Source organism: Alligator sinensis, unplaced genomic scaffold (genome assembly GCF_000455745.1).
Source record: "Alligator sinensis unplaced genomic scaffold, ASM45574v1 scaffold325_1, whole genome shotgun sequence".
Taxonomy (NCBI): Eukaryota; Metazoa; Chordata; order Crocodylia; family Alligatoridae; genus Alligator; species Alligator sinensis.
This window is the reverse complement of record NW_005842118.1, coordinates 1,282,261-1,303,537: the sequence shown is the minus strand read 5'-3', so window position 1 is coordinate 1,303,537 and position 21,277 is coordinate 1,282,261. Positions and strand designations below refer to the sequence as shown.

Genomic DNA, 21,277 nt, shown 5'->3' with positions numbered 1-21,277 from the left:
AATGGAGTAACTGAGACAACTTATGGGACTTCTGCAGTGAGTCTCACTAAACTGGTAGTCTCCCAGTTTTCTATTCTTGTCTTTAGCGTAGTCATCAAACAGTAAAGAGACTTAATTAACCATCTGAAGGCAGGCACAAGGCGGGCAGGGGGATATCCTGGAGACTAACTCATTCAGAAAGGCATAAGCTTTTGTAGGTTACAGCCTACTTCATCAAATGATATCTGATGAAAGCTTATGCCTTTCTGAATGAGCTAGTCTCCATGGGATGCCACCCTGCCCTATCTTCTGTTAATTATCTCATGTAATAAGTAAACATTTTAAGTTTGTGTTTTTTACTTTTTAGCTCTAGCACTCAAGATAAGAGATTTAAGCAATAAATAGGTCATTGAAACTTCCTTTAGTGGCATAGAATGATGCTGCCTCTACATGGTACAGTGGAAAACACTAGCATTTTAAATCTGATATCATTACATGAGCATACATTTTTGTTTCAAATGCCAAGACTGGTATCTGCAAATAGTATAATGAGGAGGAGGAAATGTTACAAAAAGGTCAATTCTGCTGTTGCTATAAATATCTGATTGGGACATCTTCAGGACTCGCGTAGATATAGATATGCAAGTCCTGAAGATGCGTTAGATATAGCATATAGTGTATATGTGTTAGATCTCTCACTCACTCACTCACTATATCTATTACATCTTCAGGACTCATAAATAGATAGATATAGTGTAGATATATCTATATCTTACTTGTTAACAAGTTAATAGATCACTAATACCAATGGCCAATAAATGCGAAAGCACTGTTAGCAGTTCACAAGCCTTTGTTTTAAGGTTGTTTCTACACAGCCTTTGTTATTGCTGACAAATCATGTAACTCCCACTGACTCTAGGAGTCTGGCAACCAATTTTGAAATAATTTGTGTATAGAGAAGTTTTTTAAAGAAGGATTTGTTCTACCAGTACTAGAATTTTCTTCTGAGAGAGAATTAATATCTTTTATTGTGAAACTGTTCACATGCTTTACATCTAAATAAGGGGGAGACGGGATGTGCAGTAAAAAATATGGTTAAAGTGTCACTCTAATAGCCTTACAAAAAACTAGAACTCTTGGTTCCAAAATGATACCTTTTATTTGACCAACTGGAAAATGGCAAGAAAATTTATCCTTTTCTGCAAGCTTTCGGGATCAAAGTCCCTTCGTCAGGCTCTGGGAAACGTGTATATGGTACAAGATGGTAAAAAGTTCCCATGGGTAAGAAATAAACTTAATTTTTGCACAGAGGGAGTTGAAGACAGAAGTCTGTCCTTCTGGGTCCATGAGAGTATCTTTGAGTAGCTCTTTGATGTGTTGATTAGGTAGAATTCCTTCCCTGGAGGTGTCAGATGGCAGGCAGGGAGGCAAAAAAAAAGTCCCTGTTGATCTGCAACTAAGTTTAAAATCCAAAATTGGCTAAAATTCAGCATTTTCCATGTGTCGGGTGTACTTGGTAGCAGTGTTGGTCTGAGACAACAAGAGACATACAGAATTGCAGAACAACAAGGAAGTTTTGTGTTTTTTTTGCCTCCCTGCCTGCCATGTGACAAGGTATCATTTTGGAACCAAGAGTTCTAGTTTTTTTGTATGTCTTTTTGTCTCAGACGAACATGGCTACCAAGTACACCCCTCACTCTAATAGCTTCATTCATAAATGTTTATTGGAGCTCTGCTCCCAGACTCCTGCGAGAGCTTATGTCTCAGTTAACTCAGCTGTATATGAATACTTGGTCACTTGGGCTGGAGAATCAAATGAAACTGGATGTGATGCTATTCATATCATTCTCTTGTATTCCTTTGGCTACAGAAACTCATGTGCCTTAGGGACCATTGATGCACCTTTACCTGCATGCAATGGACTCCAATATGCAATCCACACAGTTGTCTCCTGCTATGCCTCATATGTATGGCAGGAGGTGTGATTTGTGAGATTGTGCATTAGAACTACAGTATGAATATGAGCCAGTAGTGCGATGTTGTAGCCAGTAGGGCAAATAATACTCTGGCATGCATCAATTGATGCATCTCCAGCAAAACCAAGGAGGTTGCTCTTCTGCTCTACTTGGCACTGGTGAAACTGCAGCTGGAGTACTGTGTCCAGTTCTGGGCACCACACTTTAACAAGGTTGTGGACAAGCTTGAGAGAGTCCAAAGAAAAGCCACCTGTATGATTAGAGTCTTACACATGTAACCTGGGAACACCCAAGGGTGTGCCCATCCTCAACTGGAAGGGGTAGATGAGGCAGGCAACAGTGCTGTGAGAGGGACACTGGCGATTTGAGCATGGGTCACAGTGATTTGAGCGCAGAGCCCTCTTTCCTCTATAGAGTCAACTCCACCCCAATGCTTTTAACTATTTACAGTTTACTGAATTATAATATACATATTATTTCTTAATTCTTATTATTAAATACCTTATTAAATTAAGGTAAATATTCTAATAAGTAACTGTAACAGGGGGGCTGCTCGGGACTGGTCTCTGTAGCCCACCCACCTGTTCTTGGACCAACCACCTGCCTTCTCGCCCACCACGCCCTGATATTAATTAATTGATGTCAGTTAAGCAGGAGGCTACCCATTTTGCTGCCCCAATGCCAAGGGGCACTCCCTGTGGCTTCTTTCCTCCCTTATACCGCAGCCCAATCCTCGCAGATGGCATCTTGATGTTCACGTAATCACCGGCCCCCCACACTGGGCACCAGAATCCTCCTAACAGGACCCCTCCATGATCCCTCCATTCAAGCGGCCTCTCTGCCTTCATTCAGGCTACCTAGCCCCTGAAACTATTTTCCCCTCTTGGGTGTGGTCTCCCAGGACCTCTGGCTACCAGCCCTGGCCCACCTCCAGGCCAGTTGGGACCCCAGGTCCCCGGCTCTTGGCCATCCCTCGCGGTGGGCCCCTGGCCCTTTTGACGGTCCTGGTCCTGGCCCCAGCATGGGCCAGTTGAGGGTACTCTATTGTTCAGGTCGGGTCTCTGGCCCCTCACTCTCTCCAGGGGTCTGCCCTCTGGGCCCTTCACACAAACGCAGGGGTTACCCACCTGGTGGCGGGGGCTAGGGGTTAAGGCACTCCGACCCACCTTTCACCAGGGTGGTAACTGGCCTGGCACTTCCTGGGGGCTCCCGTGCCACTGAGAGCCCCACCAGGCCACCCACTCCCAGCAGGATGCAGTTTTGGTTCATGCCCAGGACCAGGAGCCTCCTGACCATCCCCTACAGCTCCTCCCTTACCTCCAGATGATCTCAGCAGCCCTCCGGGCAGGCAATGTCAAGGAACCATCGACCGGGCCTCAGAGCCCTTTGCTCAATCAGAGGCCCCACCAGCGTTGTCTGCATCACTCCGAGACCTCCCCTTCTGGACCTGTGCCCCGCATTGGGCACCAAGGGTTCTTCCAGCTCTCATGGGGGGGGAAATCTAGCTGCTTGTGGCTGGGTTTACCTAGACTTATGCCGAGGCCTCCCCTTTCCTGGGCTTTGCTCTAGACTCCAGGGCTCTTTTAGTTCTTTGGGTGGGCCACACTGTGGGGCTCCTGTTATCTGGCTTATGCCAGGGCTAACTTGAGCGGCCTCAAGCTGCTCCCATGGCAGGTTCTCGGTGTGCTGTTCTGCTCACCGTGTGGGGCCTGAGCAGCCTCGAGCTCCTCTCAGGGAAGGTTCAACATTTGTGGGTTTGCACACCACTCCCTCTAGCCCTCTGCTGAGGATGCAGGCTCAAGCAGCCTCGACGCAACTCCCAGAGTCTGAGCCCAATGTGCCAGCCTGTGCACTGCTGGGGTGAAGAAGGGATCCTGTGGAGGCTCTTCCCTCTCCAATGTCCCTCATCATCTCTGTCCAGCATGCTGGGCTTTTATATACACTGTAGGCCCCACCCCTGGAGTCTTCCAGACCTGCAAAGTGGAGTCTTCAATCAGGTCCAGGGGCTCTTCACCCTCCCCCCTGCCCTCCCTGAGCAGGGGCAGAGCAAGCCCCTCCTAGCTGTTACCTGATTGATAGAAATGTTCCACCAATCCAAAGTGTCCTTCTCTAAGCTGGGCAAAAGCAATGAGCCCATCACACATGGCAAGCCATATGAGGAAAGGCTGAGGGACCTGGGTCTCTTCAGCCCGAGAAAAAGAAGGCTGAGAGGGGGCCTGGTAGCCACTTGCCACTATACTAGGGTAGTACATCAAGGGCTTGGTGAGCAACTGTTCACCAGGGCACTTGAGGGGAAAACCAGGAGTAATGACCACAAACTCCTGGAAGACTGTTTCAGACTCAACGTTAGGAAAAACTTCTTCACAGTCAGGGTGTCCAGACTGTGGAATAAGCTCCCTCCAGAGGTGGTGCAATCACCTACCCTAGAAATCTTCAAGAGGACACTAGACAGTCACCATGCTGGGGTCAGCTGACCCGCAGTTGTCTTTCCTGCTTGGTGTAGGGGGCTGGACCCGATGCTCTTCTGAGGTCTCTTCCAGCCTTACTGTCTATGAATCCCATCATGCCTTATTGCCCATGGAGGGGGAGCCTGATAGCAACCAGCTACAAAGTTAGAACACATTTTTAGCTCTAATTTTATAACTGGCTGGAGCTTTTTATGGTATGATAGCTACTTCACATGTATAACTGGTGTCAAGGTAATTGCACAATTGTGTGATACCTGTAACTAAATGATAGCTGTGGAGGTGGCAAAACTCGGGAGGACCTCTGGTCTTTTCTGACCTAAATAAGGGTGATTTATAAAGCTGCATTTTATAATCTGTTTACTCTTTGCTTGTAGAGTCATGGTGAAGCATAGCTTAGAGAAATTCTTTGCTAACCAAGCATTGATCATTATCAGTTAGCTAGGAATTTTACATATTAATGAAAGATTTTCTTTGAATTTATTACTTGATACTTTTTATGCCATGTCATTGACAGAGGGTCTATGTAGCATTAGCTGCCTCAGAGATCTAGTTGTTTGGTAGGGACCAGTTATCCTTAGTTTCCACATCTAGAGTTACAGCCTGCCGGAAAACAGGTGTAATCCTGATACTCTACATTAATTCTGCCACCTTAGAAAAATCAGCTCTAAATATAGACTTTCTAAAGGATGTGTAGATGTGGAACTGTACCTGATTAGCATCCCAAAATGCTGTTAACTGGCTCTTCTGGAAGTTTAGAAAGGATTAAATCTGTTGTCAAGTCTGACAGTGGTAGTGCAATGAAAAGTATTTACTTTGGTGCCCACACAAGTATTTATATGACAGTTGGTTACATTTGATGACAACAACCACCACTATTACCAACCTCCTGGGAGATGTTTTGAGGTTTTTAAGGTGAAACTGTACTAGTATTTCCATTGTCTATGAGGCATAGGAGGTAGTAATCAACTATAGGTACAATGGGTAAGTAGAATAATATAACCTGTCTGTCAGTCCACAGAAAATATGACAATCTTTTCAACATGTTGGATTACATTCATGGATCCTATACAAACCTTTAAAATGGTAGTGCTTCATTCTTGGTAGTTTTTTCCCAGTCTTCCTTGTTCCCTCTTTGGTTCTGGGTAATGTATCTAAAATTGAATATCTTATTCTATTTAAACAACCTAGATAAGTATATATGCATGTGCAGATTGCATGCAGACTTTACCTTGCTTTTATCTAGCACAAATTGCAGTTACCATATTATTTGCATACAGTGCGCACACTCTAATTTCCAGCAGCTGGGTTTCAGAACAAAGTTACATGTTTTATATGAGGAAAAAAATGCTATATTGCATGTTAATTTTATTGTCAGAAATTGATGAAAAATCCTGATGCAATTTTGCAAAGCAAGATGGAATGTCAACCAGATTGGTATAAAATAGATTTGTTAAAGTGCTATCTATACATTCCAAACATAATGATTTTTCTGAAGATTTATATTGTTATACTACTTTGGCACAAATGGCAATCTAGCCTTGTACACTGAAATATTATATGTATCACATTAATTATAATACACATAATTAATTACTATAGGCATGACAATATATTAATAATACAGAGGAAATGTGTGTATCTTTCTTTTAGAACAAAGCAATTCAACTTTTTTGATATTGGGTTAATAAATATGACAGTTTTGCAGAAAGAAATTTGTTCAGAATTCTTGCACCCTCGTATACTCAGGGGTGGATCCAGGTGGTGCACTGGTGCCATCTCACTCCTCTTCGTTGTGTAGTACAGTGAACTTTTGGGATATGTAGCCCCTGTCTAGCCTTCGAGGGAAGTCATTGGGGCTGAGCCCAGAACTCCTTCCCTGCAGGGAGCAGCTGCACAAAGCTACCTCCCCACCTCCATACCCAGGATAGTTGCAGCAGTGTATATATCCCCCTTGTACACTTGCTTCCTGTCCAGCTCACCTGGGTGTCTCCTGTTGGCCAGCAGGCTCTAGCCATGTCTCGCCCTCATCCTCCTCCCCATGGTATAAGCTCTCTTCCTGGACTCCACAGGGAGAACAGGTCTAGGGCCCTGGAATTGTTGGCATGTCTTCCAACACCAGCGTGAGTTCTGGCATGTGGTGGAACAGCTCAAGATGGAAGTGGGCATGGGGAAGATGAAGGTGTTGGGAGCACTGGGAGCTGTGGAATATACAGCCATCCTTGTGGCACCAGTTGTATCTGTCATACCGTCTCTTTCAAATTCCTGGATTTGCCTGTGCATATACTGTATATGTTATTTTTGAGTATGATATGACCACAACAATTCCTAAACAAAATGACCTCATAGCAGAATTACATGGAGACAATGATAGCAAATACTGCAGAAAATAGAAGCCATGCTTTTCAAATGGAAGAAGACAGTCCAGTCTGAAGACAAAAACTGCACTACTTAAACTGTGAGGATGGCATGCATGGCATGATCTAAAAATTCCCAAGGCTTTTCTTTTCTTTTTGAAGTTCAACAGAATGTGTCATTAGATTAAAAGTACCATATTTCATACTCCATATTATCACACACAACTTCTCTTGAAAAAAGTTCTCCAAAATTGGGGTGTGTATCTTAAATGTGGTAGCTGACTGAAATATGTAATGACTGCCGTATTGTGGCTGTGCTTGTCTCCCAGCCCAAGAGGGAGAGGCAGAGAGCCCCCCTTCAGTCACAGTTGGTGTTAACCTGTCACAGATGCTGAACAGCCAAAGGCCACTTCCAATTAAGCACCAGCTGTGAGAAATTTAAAACTAGTTCTGAAGATGAAGCTACAGATTCTGTGATGCTGAGGAGTGGTCTCCTCCCTTTCTGTAAAAAGGCTGGAGGTGACTTGATAGCCACCTACAAATATGTCAAGGGAGTATACCAGGACCTAGGTGAACAAGTTTTCAGAAAAGCCCCCTTCCTCCCCACCCCCAGGAAGACACGGACCAATGGATACAAGCTAGTTGAAGAAAAGTTTCAGCTGGATATAAGGAAAAACTTATTTTCTGTATGGATAACTAGAATCTGGAACACACTTCCAACAGAGATGGTGCCGGCACCATCTCTGGAAGTATTTAAGAGGAGGCTGGACAAATACCTTTCTGAGCTTGTTTGAGTCCAAGTACCTCCTGCCCATGGCAGGGGACTAGACTTGATGATCTTATAGGACCCTTCTGGTCCTTCTTTTTATGATTCTTTCTATGATTCTGTGCTTCCCACCTCAGACCAGTGTTCAGCTGTATTCAGCCTGTCCTGTGGCAATTAAAATTCTAGAAATATCTATTTTTCCTTCATTCTTCTTTATCAAAACAAGGTGCAACTCTTATTTTGCAGGGTATGTGGTATACAAGTAAATATGGTATGGCTAATTTCTACTTGTTACATGAATTAAATTGGTACTGAATATCTTGAGCATTTTAAAACTCAATATTATAGTCAGTAGCACAAATAGAATGATAGAATCATAGAAAATTGGGGTTTGGAAGGAATCTAGTCCAACCCCTGACTAGATCGGGGTGAGCGACTGGGGAACTAGCCCCAGCTACCCATTTAGAGTGTACTCCAGCATGGCAGTCCCTGAGGAGCTCACACTGCAGTAGTCCATGCTGCAGGAGCAGCCCATGTGCCGGTATGTAGGATCGATGCTCAGCACAGCCCCCTCTATCCTTTCCAGAGCACCAAAATTCCTTTTTACATCTCTGGGGGTGCATCTACACACGCTATTAATGTAACTTAGGTTTACCACACAGTAAGCATAGGTGGTGGAAGACCTGGGCTAACAGGGCTTAGCCCTCCCAAACATGGGGTAGCAGGTAGGGCTGCAGAGCAGCCTGGGTGCAGGCTCTGGGTGGGGAGGGGCATGCACTCACAGACACGCAGCCAGAGCCTGCAGCAACCCAGCAGCATGTGGAGCACTGCCCAGCACAGCAGGTAAGTCTGTTGTGGGGCAGTGGTGTGTTGGGGGGAGGGCAACCCCCCATGGTAAGGGAGGGAGTGGAGCAGGGGCAGGGGCTAGGTTGAATGGGGCCCTGGGGCTGGGGTGGGTCATACGATGCTCAGAGCCCATGTGGTTTGTCCATGGGGGTGGGAGAGGCTCCCACAGCTGTGAGAATCTTGGGGGAGACCCAGGGGGCAAGTGCCTCTCAGATCTATGTGGGGTGTAGGTGGCTCTGCTGCAGGCTGGACTCTGTGCCCCTCTGCCACTGCCCACAAGCAGCATGATGCCATGTGCCTGCCATGCATGGGGTGCAGAACTCAGCCTGGAGTGGCAGTCTGTCTCCACCCCATGAACAGATCCAGGGGGCACGTGCCCCCCGGGCCTTCCCCCAGGGTGCGCACAGTAGTGGGAGCCCCCCTGGATCCCTGGACAAGCCTCCCAGGTTCCAAGTGTCCCACAACCCACCTTGGGGCCCCATTCACTGCAGCCCCTGCCTCTTCCCCACTCCCTCCCTCACTGTGGGGGCCTCGATCTGCTCCCCCATGACAGACTTACCTGCTGGGGGGGGGGGTGTGTGCGCGTAAATGCACACCTGCCCAGCCCCCCCCCCCCAAGTAAGATTTTCTCCCTCCCCCAGAAACATTCCACAGATTTGCTCCTTATGGGAGTAGGAAGTTCCAGGCCTACTCTTGCCCTGATCTGCACCCCCTGCAGCAGCCAAGGGGAACTTCAGGCTCCAGCTGCAGCTGTCTGGGTGTCAGGGAGCTCCAGAGGCAGGTGCAGCCTGGCAGAGGGCTCAGGGTGGCAGCCTCAGATTGGCAGGGGTGGTCTGGGAGCAGGCTTAGGCTGGCAGGGGATGCTGTCCCAGGAGCTTGAGGCTGTGTGCCATGGACTCTCCTCACCCTTCCTCCCTGGCAGCGGCAGACAGGGCACCATGTCCACAAGGCACTTGTGGACCTCGTCCTCCTCCACCCTGTTGCAGTATGGCCCCTGGGAAGCTTTCCATGAACGCCAGGTCTGCAGGGCAAGCCCAAGAGCATGCATGCTCACTATGGACAGTGTGCAACAAGCACCAAACTTCATTTCGCTCTGTCAGACCCCCTTCTTCCCTCCTTCCCCAGCAGTACACTTCCTCACTCCTTCCCTCTCTCCCAGTAATGCACCCAGTTCTGGGTACCACATTTTAACAAGGACATGGATAAGCTTGAGATTGATCATATGGATGGCTCCTCTCTGGACTGAGACTTGCACAGCAAGCCATATGAGGAAAGGCTGAGGGACCTGGGACTCGAAGCTGAAAAAGAGAAGGCTGAGAGGGAACTTGGTAGCAGTTTACTGCTACATAGGGGAGTACAGCAAGGGCTCAGTGAACAGCTGTTATGGCTGTTCACCAGGGTGCTCTTGGGGAAAAACAGGAATAATAGCCACAAACTCCTAGAAGACCATTTGCAGACTCATTAGGAAATCTTGTTCACAGTCAGGGTGTCCAGACTGGAATAAGGTCCCTTTAGAGGTGGTACAATCACCTACTCTGGAAATTTTCAAGAGGAGACTGAATGGTCACCTTGCTGGGGGTCACTTGACCCTTCTAGCCTTACAATTTATGACTCTATGAAACCCCTCGCTAACCCCAACACGCACCAACAATAAAGGTCCTGCTTCCCATGCAACATGTGCAATGTACTTTCTGAACTGCAAGGAGGGAAAACGGGTGGAGGTGTCTATGACAGATCCCAAGGAGAGGTGCCTGGCACTCTAGCCTCTGGTGGCATTGCCATGGGTGTGGATGCCATGGCAAAGCCTATAGTCTGCGGGTCACCCAGGGGTGAGGGTGGGCACTGTCCAGCCTGCTTAACCTGATCCCTCTCCTTCACCCTGGGTCTGGGGCCCCCAGGCACCATGTGCAGAGTTGGCTCAGCTGCTGGCAGCTCCCACTCAGGGGTTGCATTGAGGCTGGGTGAGCAGTGGACAGCTGCCCAGGTGGGTGGCTAGGCTGCTAGGGGACCTAGCACAAGGGCAGTGGGCACTGTCCACTGCAGGTGGTACTGGACCTCATCCAAAGCCTACTGGGAAGCTTGGTGCTAGGCTGTGAGTGACTAGGCAAGGCTGGGGCTGGGGATTAGGTGCTCAGCAGCATGAAGGTGTCTGCCATGGCCAGGATGGTGTCCAGCACCCAGCCTTCCTCCTCCATTTCCTCCATTGCCTGGGCCATCATGGCAGCCTGCCATTCATGGGCTTTAAGCATCCTCTCAAGGAGGGCAGTGTCTCTCTCCTTGAGGGCAAGGAGCCTGGAAGACATAGTTCTCCTGCTCCTGCTCTAGGTCCTGAGCTTTCCAGGCCTATGAATCCATGAGCTTCTTCTCAGTCATTGTAACCAGCTGGTCCAGGAGGAAGGTGTGGTCCTGTGTGTACTGCTGCAGGAGGTGGTACATGCAGAGGGTGCTGGTCAATGGTGGCGGTGACCTTATAGGCACATCCCCACTGTGTATAGCTGCTGAACCTGTAGAGCCAGGAGAGGGAGGCTCTTTGTGAGAGTTTGCAACATTTCAGAGATAATATGCACTGCACTGAGGGGCTGTGCGCTGTATGGCCTCATCAGGGGTCGTATGTGCACAGGAACCTTGGTAAATTGGCTCAGTGGGCCCTGCCACAGGTGACTGCTGACCGAACCCTCTGCTCCTGTTTCTTCTATGGGGGCAGGTGGGCTGCTTGCCACCTGTAGCAGGCAGCCTCCCTTCCTTGTCCCCTACACAGGATGGGCCAGGACTAGCTCCTGCCAGCAGCTGCTATGGCAGCTCTGGACCAACTTCCCCCCGTCCCCTCCCGCCCCCTTCTCCACCCTACAGGCCAGGGAGTTTTCTCCTGTGCTGCCAGATCTGTGGCACTGAGGGTTGGGGGGTGAGGGGATTCTGCCCAGCTGGGATGCAGAGTTGATGACACTCCCTCCTCCCCCTGGTGGCTCTATCCAGAAAGGCATCCCAGGTCAGGGCCCCTGCCACATATGGCCTGTGCACCAAGCATGCCACTGCTGAGAGTCTACTGGGTGCACTGTGATGAGCTGATTGAGAGCACCAAGGGGTGGCTGACCCACTAGAACCTGCTGCTGCTGATCGCCATCATGCCCTGGGTGCATCTGAGAATGTGGTGCAGGGACCTGAGCTTCAATGGCACCTCAGGCAGGCCTGCACTTCCTTGTAATGTGTGCTGCCACCTGGAGGAGTATCTCTGCCTATGCTATGAGTTCTTGACTTCTGCAGCTGAGGAGGAGATTGCTGCTGCCATTGATGAATTTTTGTGCATGTGATGCCCCTGGTTGCCTAGCAGAGAGGCAGTTGCATGCTCAGTAAAGTTCCGCACTGCCTCCTGCCTCGCTGTGTGTTGGGGCCAGAAAGTCTGGAGGCAGCTCACTGAGGCAGGGTAGGGAGGAAAGGGATGGCAGGGGAGGGCATGACTCTCCCTCCCTGTGGGACCCTTGGCTCCAGGTGTGTAGCTCAGAGGCACGTAGATAAGTTGGCATGGGCATGGGTGGATGCAGAGGTCCCTTCCCCCTCCTTCCTGTGTGGGGCTTATCAGATGGGTGTGGCAAGCAGTCCCAGCAGTCTGACTCTGTTCCTAGTGGTGGTGAGGTGGTCTGGCTGCCTGTAGTTCCCCAGGGTATGGTGGCACAGCACCTGTTTCCTGGATAGTGGCCCCCTCTGGGGAGGAGCTAGAGCTGCTTGTCACAGGGTGCATGCCAGAGTTGGTGGGACAGGTGTCAGGCTAGGCTACCTGCACTGCCAGCTGAGGCTGAGGGTAGGAAGCACACTGGATCCTGCCCCTGGTGCCCTGAGGGACCCTTCCCCAGAGAGTCTTCATCAGCTCTGGCCCACAGTGCTGGCTTCAGGAGCCTGCCTGTGCTGGAGTAGACATACTGGTTGTGTCCATATTTCCTCATGGCCAGGATGAAGTCCAGTTGCTGCATGAAGAGCATGGTCCTGGCAGCCCTGGACCACTGGTTGTGATCTGTGACATGGACCCACTGGGCCTGTTGGACCTTGATCTTCATGTGGCACTGCTACCCAGACTGCTTGTGGCTGTGCTGCTGCATGTGGGCTGCCATGGCCTCATTGATGTGGGCTGATAGATGTGGGCTGATGTGGGCATCAGGGACACTTCTATCCCAGGTGCTGGCAGGGACCTTGGGGGCTCAGACAGGGACCCTGGGTGCCATCAGCACTTGTCATATGCCTGCAGCAGGGAGGCATGGTGCCTGGGGGACAGGCAGCCAGAGGCATGGGCTCCAGGGGCAGAGCTGAGGTGCTGCTGCAGCTAGCCTATGCCTGGAGAGTCAGGCCAGGGATCTGAAAGCCAGCCTGGGATAGCTATGGAGGAATCCCTGTCATGTGGCTCTGCCCGAGGCAGGAGGCTAGGCCCCTGATGGTGAAGCTGAACAGGAGCAGATTTGCTCCCGGTGAGCTTCTACATGTGCACTACTGTGCAGTAGCTGCTGCATGGTTAATCTACTACCTGTATCTACAGGTACTAGCTAATCACACAGTAAACTAATTTACTGCAGAGTAAATGTCATGCATGTGTAGACAGTGATGCTTTACTGCTAAGTAGATTAGTTTACTGTGCAGTAAAGTGTTTCATGTAGATGTGTCCTGGGTGTAGTTTTACAGAAATTAGAAATAAATATTGTAGATTATACCAGTTGAAAAACTGTCAAATTGTATCACAGGCATCTGATCCTCTTAAACTACAGGCAAATATACAACAAAGTTTTTCTCATACATGTGATGATAATGGAGTGTACATTCAACCTACCACTAAACATGTTATGCTGAACTTCAATTAATGCTGAAAAAGTAAATGTTATGGCAGTTCAGAGTGTAAAATATATAATCTTTAGTTGATTTAGTTGTAAATACACAACCTATTCTGAATGTGTTGTGCTTGATATTACAAGCTGACAGTCTACTCAGAGGTCCTGATTCAGCAAGGTGATCCCTATTCTTGAAACACTTAAGTATTTGCAGGAGTCACATTGACCTAATGAGATCAAAGCACACTCTGCAAGTCAATCAAATTCTTTAAACGCTTTTCTGAACAGGAGACATGGAAGTTAAAACTGAATAGGCTTTGTTTTGTTTCAGGCTGACAAGAAAGACAAGAATAATGCCCTGAATAGTGCAATAGATAACATGTGCAAGAAAACGCGAGACCTTCGCAGACAGGTAAACATTTTGAGGACAAAAATTACTGAAAAGTACATTTATCCACACACACATCTTCCTGTATTTGACATCGTTACAATTGAAAACATTGAGAGAAAAATCCTCAGCTGTATACAACACATGCTGAAAAGTACTGAGGATGTTATTGGAAATATGCAAATCCAGTAAATATGTGTGTGTATCCAAACCCTATATGTATGTGTACATGCTTGTATAACATTCACATCTTTTTCCAGAAAATTTCTGGTTTACAGATTTTTGGATAATAAATGGAATTGCATGACAGTTTGAACAATTGTAAAATTTCACAATTTTTTTTGTCTGGATATTTGTTTAAAAACATAGCAATATTGCTTTTGCTTGAAAATTTAAACCTGTGGATTGCATAAGAGCTTTTTGAGGAAGAGATTAGCAACATAGTATGCCTTGGGGTCATGTTCTCTGGAAAATTAATCCCTGAGCGGGGAATCATTAAATCCTGAATTCTATTCCTGCCTCTGTCACTTACAGCACTTTACAAACATAAGCTAATTGCATCTCAAACCCTCATCCGTAATACATAAAATTATTCCCTGTTTTGTTTTGTTTTTCTGTAGCTTTTACATGGTGTTTCAGGCTATAGTGGGTGAAATGAAATATGGAATGGGAACTTTTGCAATAAATATTTTTGTGTTGGTTTTGCTTGCCTCAGCTAGAAGGATTGGGGGCTTAGTTTGCATTGTCTAATGGGTAATGCAATGTTCTACATTTCCATGAGTTGCTGATGTTTCAACTTCACACATGACTTTATGAAGGTGATCCAGTGACATTATGTACCAATCTTTGTCATGGATGCATGTTGCATTTGTGCTGGGAGAAAAGCCTTTCTCTTGGCACAGAAAGAGCATACAACCATTCAAAGTGTTTCTTGCCAGAAGAGAACTAGCTCTTTTGCAAGAAAATTAGATCACTTCTGACCAGGGAGATCTCTCCACTCCTGCACTAACTGGAATGGATGTATGCTTCTGTCAGGTGTGGAGGTCACCCAGGATCCCAGAGTCCTCCATCTCCCTTACTCCTGCTCTCCCCACAAGGTGGAGGCAGTGAAAGAAGGAGAGCACTGGCTCCATGGTATCTCACTCATGGAACAAATGATCGCTCCAGCTCCTTAACTATTGTTTTAGTATTAAGAATTGCATTGAAATTATTATTTTGTCCATGGCTTGTGGCAGTACTGAGTGCAAAATGACAGAATGCATGTAAGTCCACCATAGACAAGCTGGGACATCTACGATCTGATAGGCCTTCATGGCCGTGTCCAGCTGAGCATAGCTGTGCAGTATATGGTGCCACAGACATGTCTGTGGTGGCACATATCACACATTCAGTTGTTCTCTGTCCTGCAAGGGAACAGCAGAGGTTTTTGGCTTGTGGGATTTTTTTTTTTTTTTTTTTTTTGACCCCTGGATACCCTTGTGGGGATATCCAGGGGTCAAAAAACCTGGGCAAAAAAAAAAAAAAAGTGAAGCAGCACATGCGGGGGCAGCATGTGCCACTCAAAACCAGAGCCTGGCTGGCTAGAGCCACACTCCGGCTGCCGGCCAGGCTCCAAGTAACAGGATCACCAATGCTGCAGTCCCAGGAGGTCCCCAGGACCCGAGGATTTTGGCATTGCACAGGCATTCCCTGGGGACAAATACTGGTGGCACAAGGTGTCCTGCTTGTCCTTGGGGAGCCAAAAGTCCATGCTTGCATGGACGCAACCCATAGGTGCATCCACATATGTAAGCATATGCACTTGCAGTACCTCAAATAGAAGCGGTGCTAATTTAAGCCAGGGCTTTTGGCTTCAGCGCACATGCCTGGACATGCACTTTCGTCTGGGGCAAATTGGTGTCGGGAAGCTGGGGAAGCTGCAGCTGTCACCTGACACTGTAAAGTGGGGCCTCTTCCACTAGGCCTCAGTGACCCCAACAACAGCTGAATGTGGGGCTTTTTTTAATTATGATTTTAATTGCTGGGATGCTGGGGCCGGGCGGGGCAGCAATCAGGGGCAGGCAGGGGATGGGGCCGAGCAGGGAAGCTATCGGGAGGGCTCAGGATGCAGGCCAGGCGGTGCAGTGATCTGAGGGACTGGGGGAGTGTGCAGCACCAGTGGGGGTTCCCCCATGGTCCCTTCCTCCCTTGTCCAGCCCCGATCACCCCTACTTACTGGCAGGACCCCAGGTCCAGCTCACTGCAGCTGGCATGCTGCCTGGTCTGCATGGGCAGGTAGCATGCTTCAGCACCAGGGTGAGGGCCAGCCATAGAGATGCTCTGGCTGGCTACCAGAGCATCACTGTAGAGGACCAAGCCTCCAGTTGCCTGCTGTCGTGGTCTGGGACCATGCCTTACCCTGCTTTTTTCCCCTTGCGGGTTTTTTGATCCCTGGATATCCAGGGCCTAATTTTACTCCTGCACTGCAAATTTGCAGCGTGGGGAACTTTTTTTCATTCCCACATGTGTGTCTTGCAGTGTCTCAAAGGGCTTTGAGATGCTGCAAGATGCACGTGCATGCTCGTTTGGACACGCCCAATGACTCGTTCCACAAATCCACCAGCAACTTCACTGATAACTAAAGGGCAAAATGAAGGAAGGTTTGGTTCTGACATATGTCAGTTCTAATGGGTGTGTCTGATTTGAAATGGCATGCTCTAGCAGTTTGGGGTTTAAAAATTTTTTTTTTCCAAATAAACAGCTGTTCAGTCATGAAATCTTGCCAATAATTTTGATACTTTAAACTATTTCATATTATTTGTAACATTATTTATACCACTCCACAGTTTTGCATAGCACTTTTACAAAATATTTACCTGCATGCTGTATTGCTTAGATTAGTGGGGCCAACTTTTTTGGCAGACATGCCACAGAGTAAGCCCTTTGTCCTGTCTAAGTACCAAACCAATCCCATTCTCCCATCTGATCTGCTGCTCTGCTTTTTGTTCCCTTCCCTATCTGCTGATGTGTCCCCTGATCCCTTTCAGATGTGCCATGTATCATGCACATAGAATGTCTGTACCATTTCTGGAACTCTTGCCATAGCTTGGCCATCCCTGGCTTAGATCAATACTATTTTTTTTAAATTTTTTTTACTTAGAAGAGTTGTGCCTATTAAGAAATGGACACCACATTGGGCTCCTATTCATGTGCAGAGAGGCTGTTTCGACACGCTGTAATTACAGCGCATCAAAACAGACTCAACTGAGTCAGCTGGCGTGTGGTAATTACTGTGCTCTGGTATACTCCAGCATCACATGTATCAGTGTCACCACACTGAAAAATGGTGGCAGGGCACTTTAAAGTTAAGCCTGTTCAATGAGCTTTAGTTCAAAGTGCTCTGCCACCATTTTTCAGGGTGGGGACGCTGATGCGTGTGAGGCTCTGGGTGCTTTTAATTAGTGTGGTTTTCGGAGCACATTTATAACGCCCATTAATTCCAATATCTGCTTTTGTGCCTCTTGACATTGTCAGTGTCAAGTCTTCCCTCCCAGTGGTTTCTCATTGTATTCTGGGTGATTTGATGTACTGTGCATAGCTGATTCTCCCATAGTTATATAGTTATTTTCTGGAAGTGTTCTTTGACCAAATATTCCCATATGGGTAGCCTCCTCCTCTGTGATAGTGTTTTTGTATGTACAGCAGATTGCATTGTCTATTTCCTTTGTGCACAGGGGAGATAGCTCTAACAGATAATGAATTTGATTTTTTTTTTCTGATCTTTTCCCAGTATTGAGTGAGAGAAAATGCAGGTTTCTGCAGTCATCAAAGCATTGGTGTCAATAGCCTTCTTATATCCCCTGATTTTTATAAACTGCTAGAGTTTTTTCTGTATGGTTATTTGACACTCCATTACCAAATTAAATATGTTCATAGATTCATAGATGTAGGGTCGGAAGAGACCTAGGTAGATCTTCCATTCCGACCCCTTGCCCTGGGCAGGAGAGAATTCTTGGCACATATGACCCCAGCTAGGTAACTATCCAGCCTCCTCTTAAAGACCCCCAAGGTAGGAGCCAGCACCACTTCCCTTGGAAGTTGGTTCCAGATCCTAGCCACCCTGACTGTGAAGTAGTGCCTTCTAATATCCAGCCTGAACCTACTCTCAAACAACTTATGGCTGTTATTCCTTGTTAGTCCGGGAGGTGCTTGTGGGAACAGCGTTTCTCCCATTCCCTGCTGGTCCGTCCTGGTAAATTTGTAGATGGCCACCAGATCCCCTCTCAGTCTTCTCTTGTGAAGGCTGAACAGGTTCAGGTCCCATAGCCTCTCCTTATAGGGTCTGCCCTGCTGTCCTTGTATCATGCGAGTGGCCCTCCTCTGGACCCTCTTAGTGCTGGCCACATCCCTCCTAAAGTGCAGTGCCCAGAACCAGACGCAGTACTTGAACTGTGGCCTGAGCAGCATCTTGTAGAGGGGGAAGATCACCTCCTTGGCCCTGCTTGTGATGCATCTGTGGATCCATGACAAGGTGCAATTAGCCTTAGTGACCGCATCCTAACATTGGTGGCCCATGTTCATTTTGGAATCAATAATGACTCCAAGATCTCTTTCTGCCACTGTGCTTTCAAGAAGGGAGTTCCCCAGTCTATAGGTATGCTGCTGGTTCTTACTGCCCAAGGGCAGTACCCTGCACTTGTTAGTATTGAGCCCCATTCTATTCTCATTTGCCCATCCCTGTAACCTGTCCAGGTCCAGCTGTATCCTGTCCCTCCCTTCTAGCGTGCCCACCTCGCCCCAAATCTTGGTGTCATTAATGAATTTGAAGAGGGTGCCTTTCACCCCCTTGTCCAAGTCACTAATAAAGAGACTGAACAGTGTGGGCCTGAGGACAGAGCCCTGGGGGACTCCACTACCCACATCCCTCCAGGTCGAATATGACCAGTCCTCCACCACTCTCTGGGTGCGGTCCCTCAGCCATTTTGCAACCCATCTGACTGTGTAGGCATCAATGCCACAGTCGCCTAGCTTTTTTATGACAATGGGGTGGGAGACAGTGTCAAAGGCCTTCCTGAAGTCCAGAAAGTCTACATCCACCGTGACACCTGTGTCCAATGATTTTGTGACCTGATCATAGAAGACAATCAGATTGGTCTGACAGGACCTGCCCCTAATGAAGCCATGCTGGTTGCCCCTGAGCATCATCCCCCCTGCTGGTCCTTCCCAGATGTGCTCCTGGATAATTTTCTCAAAGAGCTTTACCAGGATTGAAGTAAGACTAATGGGCCTATAGTTGCCCGGGTCCTCTTTCCTCCCTTTTTTGAAAATGGCCACATTGGCCTTCTTCCAGTCATCTGGCACCTGGCTAGAGCATCATGAGTGCTTGTAAAGCCATGCCAGGGGCCCTTCGATAACCCCTGCCAATTCCCTCAGAACCCTTGCCAATTCCCTCAACATCTGGACCTGCTGATTTGAACATGTCCAGCCCCTCCAGAAGTTCCCTAATTTGGTCCTCCCTGACCCAAGGCCTGGCAGAGTCTCTCCTGAGTCCATCCTGAATCTCAGTGGGTGAGTCCCAGTCCCTGCACAAGAAAATGGAGGCAAAGAAATTGTTAAAAAGGTCTTCCTTTTCCTCTGGTGCAACTACCAGATTGCCAAGCGTATCCTGCAGGGGCCCCATGATACCCAGTGCCTTTATTCATACTCCCTATGTATTTAAAAAATGACTTCTTTTGTTGTCCTTGATGCTAGCCCTAGTTCCGTATCTGCCTTAGCTTTCCTAACAGCCCCCTACAGACCTAAGCGAAGGAGGTATACTCCTCTTTGGTGATAGCCCCTCCCTTCCACTGAGTGTATGCCTCCTTTTTGCACGCCTCTTTTTTGGCGTTCCTGAATGCCTTTGGTGAGCCGGGGGGGGGAGAGGGGGCGCTTTTGAGCACTCTTGCCCCCCTTGATTCTCTTTGGGTCTGTCACCCCTTGGGCTCGGAGGATTGTTTCCTTAAGGAACGTCCACTCATCTTGAACACCCTGTTCCCCTACCCTCCAGGACCCCAGTGGCTCTCCTATCAATCTCCTCAACACATTGAAGTTGGCCCTCTTGAAGTCAAGGGCTACTGCCTTGCTGCAGGCCCTTGACACCCTGCGTTGGATGGTGAATTCCAGTAGGTGATGATCACTGTTGCCCAGGTGGTCAAGAACATGGAGTCCCCTCACCAGGTCTTTGCCTGTGGCCAGGATCAGATCTAGCAGGGCATTCCCCCTGGTGGAACTGTGCACCTCCTGGGTTAAGTGGAGGTCAGCCAGGTTGACTCCCCTTTCCTAGTTTTCCTGTTTTCCTCCCCTTCCACTTCCCTACTGCTCTGTCTCATTCTATCACCTAAGCAAAGGGGAAAACCTCACACCTTAACCAAACTATTTCTCTGAAATCACCCTTACTCTGACCACAAGTCAGGTTACCTGCAACATCTTTCCCTTTCCAATACTGTATAATAATAGTATGATAAATTTGCCTTCCTTAAAATGGCTCCCCCTACATTTGCTTATATTTATTTTTGCCCACTTATTTGTAATTCTTAGTATTGTGCCTCAGGCATAGTTCAAAATAGATCCAAAACAATAGGAGTTGCTCACTTTGATCAGAAGATAAACTGAAATTATTTTAGACACCACCAGAATTTTGACTTCTGGTATTTTTACTTTTTCTTTCATGTGATATTTGTTCTGTCTTTCTATAGTTCTTCAAAATTTATCCTTGTAAAATAAGAGCTTTACAGTCTTCAGGAAATTCAAAACAGCAACAATATTTATAATGTTTCCTATAAAGTGGCCAAATTATAGCATCACTTAGATTCATAGACTTGTAGATGTTAGGGTCAGAAGGGAACTTAGTAAGTCATCAAGTCTGAACCCTGCCCTGGGCAGGAAAGAACTCTGGGGTCAGATGACCCCAGCTAGGTGCTTCTCCAGTCTCCTCTTGAATCCCCCAAGGTAGGGGAAATCACCACCTCCCTTTGAAGCCCATTCCAGATTCTGGCAACCCTTACTGTGAAGAAGTTCTTTCTAATGTCCAAACTAAATCTGCTCTCTGTTAATTTGTAGCCATTGTTCCTAGTTAGTCCAGGAGGTGTGCCCTAGCAAATAGATCATCTCCTATTCCCTGCTGCCCTCCCCTGATGAATTTATTAGGCAGCCACAAGATCACCTCTCAGTCTTCTCTTGTGAAGACTGAAGAAATCTAGGTCCCCCAGTCTCTCCTCATAGGGCCTTGCCTGCAGGCCTCTCACCATAGGAGTGGCCCTTCTCTGAAACCTCTCAAGATTTTCTGCTTCCCTCTTGAAGTGTTGCGCCCAAAACTGGACACAGTGCTCCAACTGTGGCCTGACCTGTGCTACATTAGAGAGGAAGCATCACCTCCCTGGACCTGTTAGTCATGCATCTGCTAATGCATGATAAAGTGTGGTTAGCTTTGTTGATCACTTCATCGCATTGATGACTCATGTTCATCTTTGCTTCACCTGTGACTCCAAGATCCCTTTCCACTGCTGTGCTGCTGAGAAGGTCACCCCCTAGTGTTCTGGAAATTTGGTAGCAAGTGAGCAGCAATTAACATTGCCACAGTTCCCCTGTCACCCACTGTCCAGACATTTGGGGAGCTCAGTGGGTTGAATGACACAGCTCTGTGGTCCAAATCTAGCCCCAGGGACAGGGATTGAG

At 47.8% G+C, this 21,277-nt stretch overlaps 1 protein-coding gene across 1 annotated transcript in view; it reads left to right on the top strand.

Annotated features, from left to right (window-relative positions):
- CTNNA3 (catenin alpha 3) overlaps positions 1 to 21,277 on the top strand; it is a 1,539,787-nt gene that overhangs the window by 794,571 nt on the left and 723,939 nt on the right. The window contains 1 exon segment of the mRNA XM_025205567.1: positions 13,529 to 13,609. Within this exon segment, the coding sequence (XP_025061352.1) occupies positions 13,529 to 13,609 (81 nt within the window).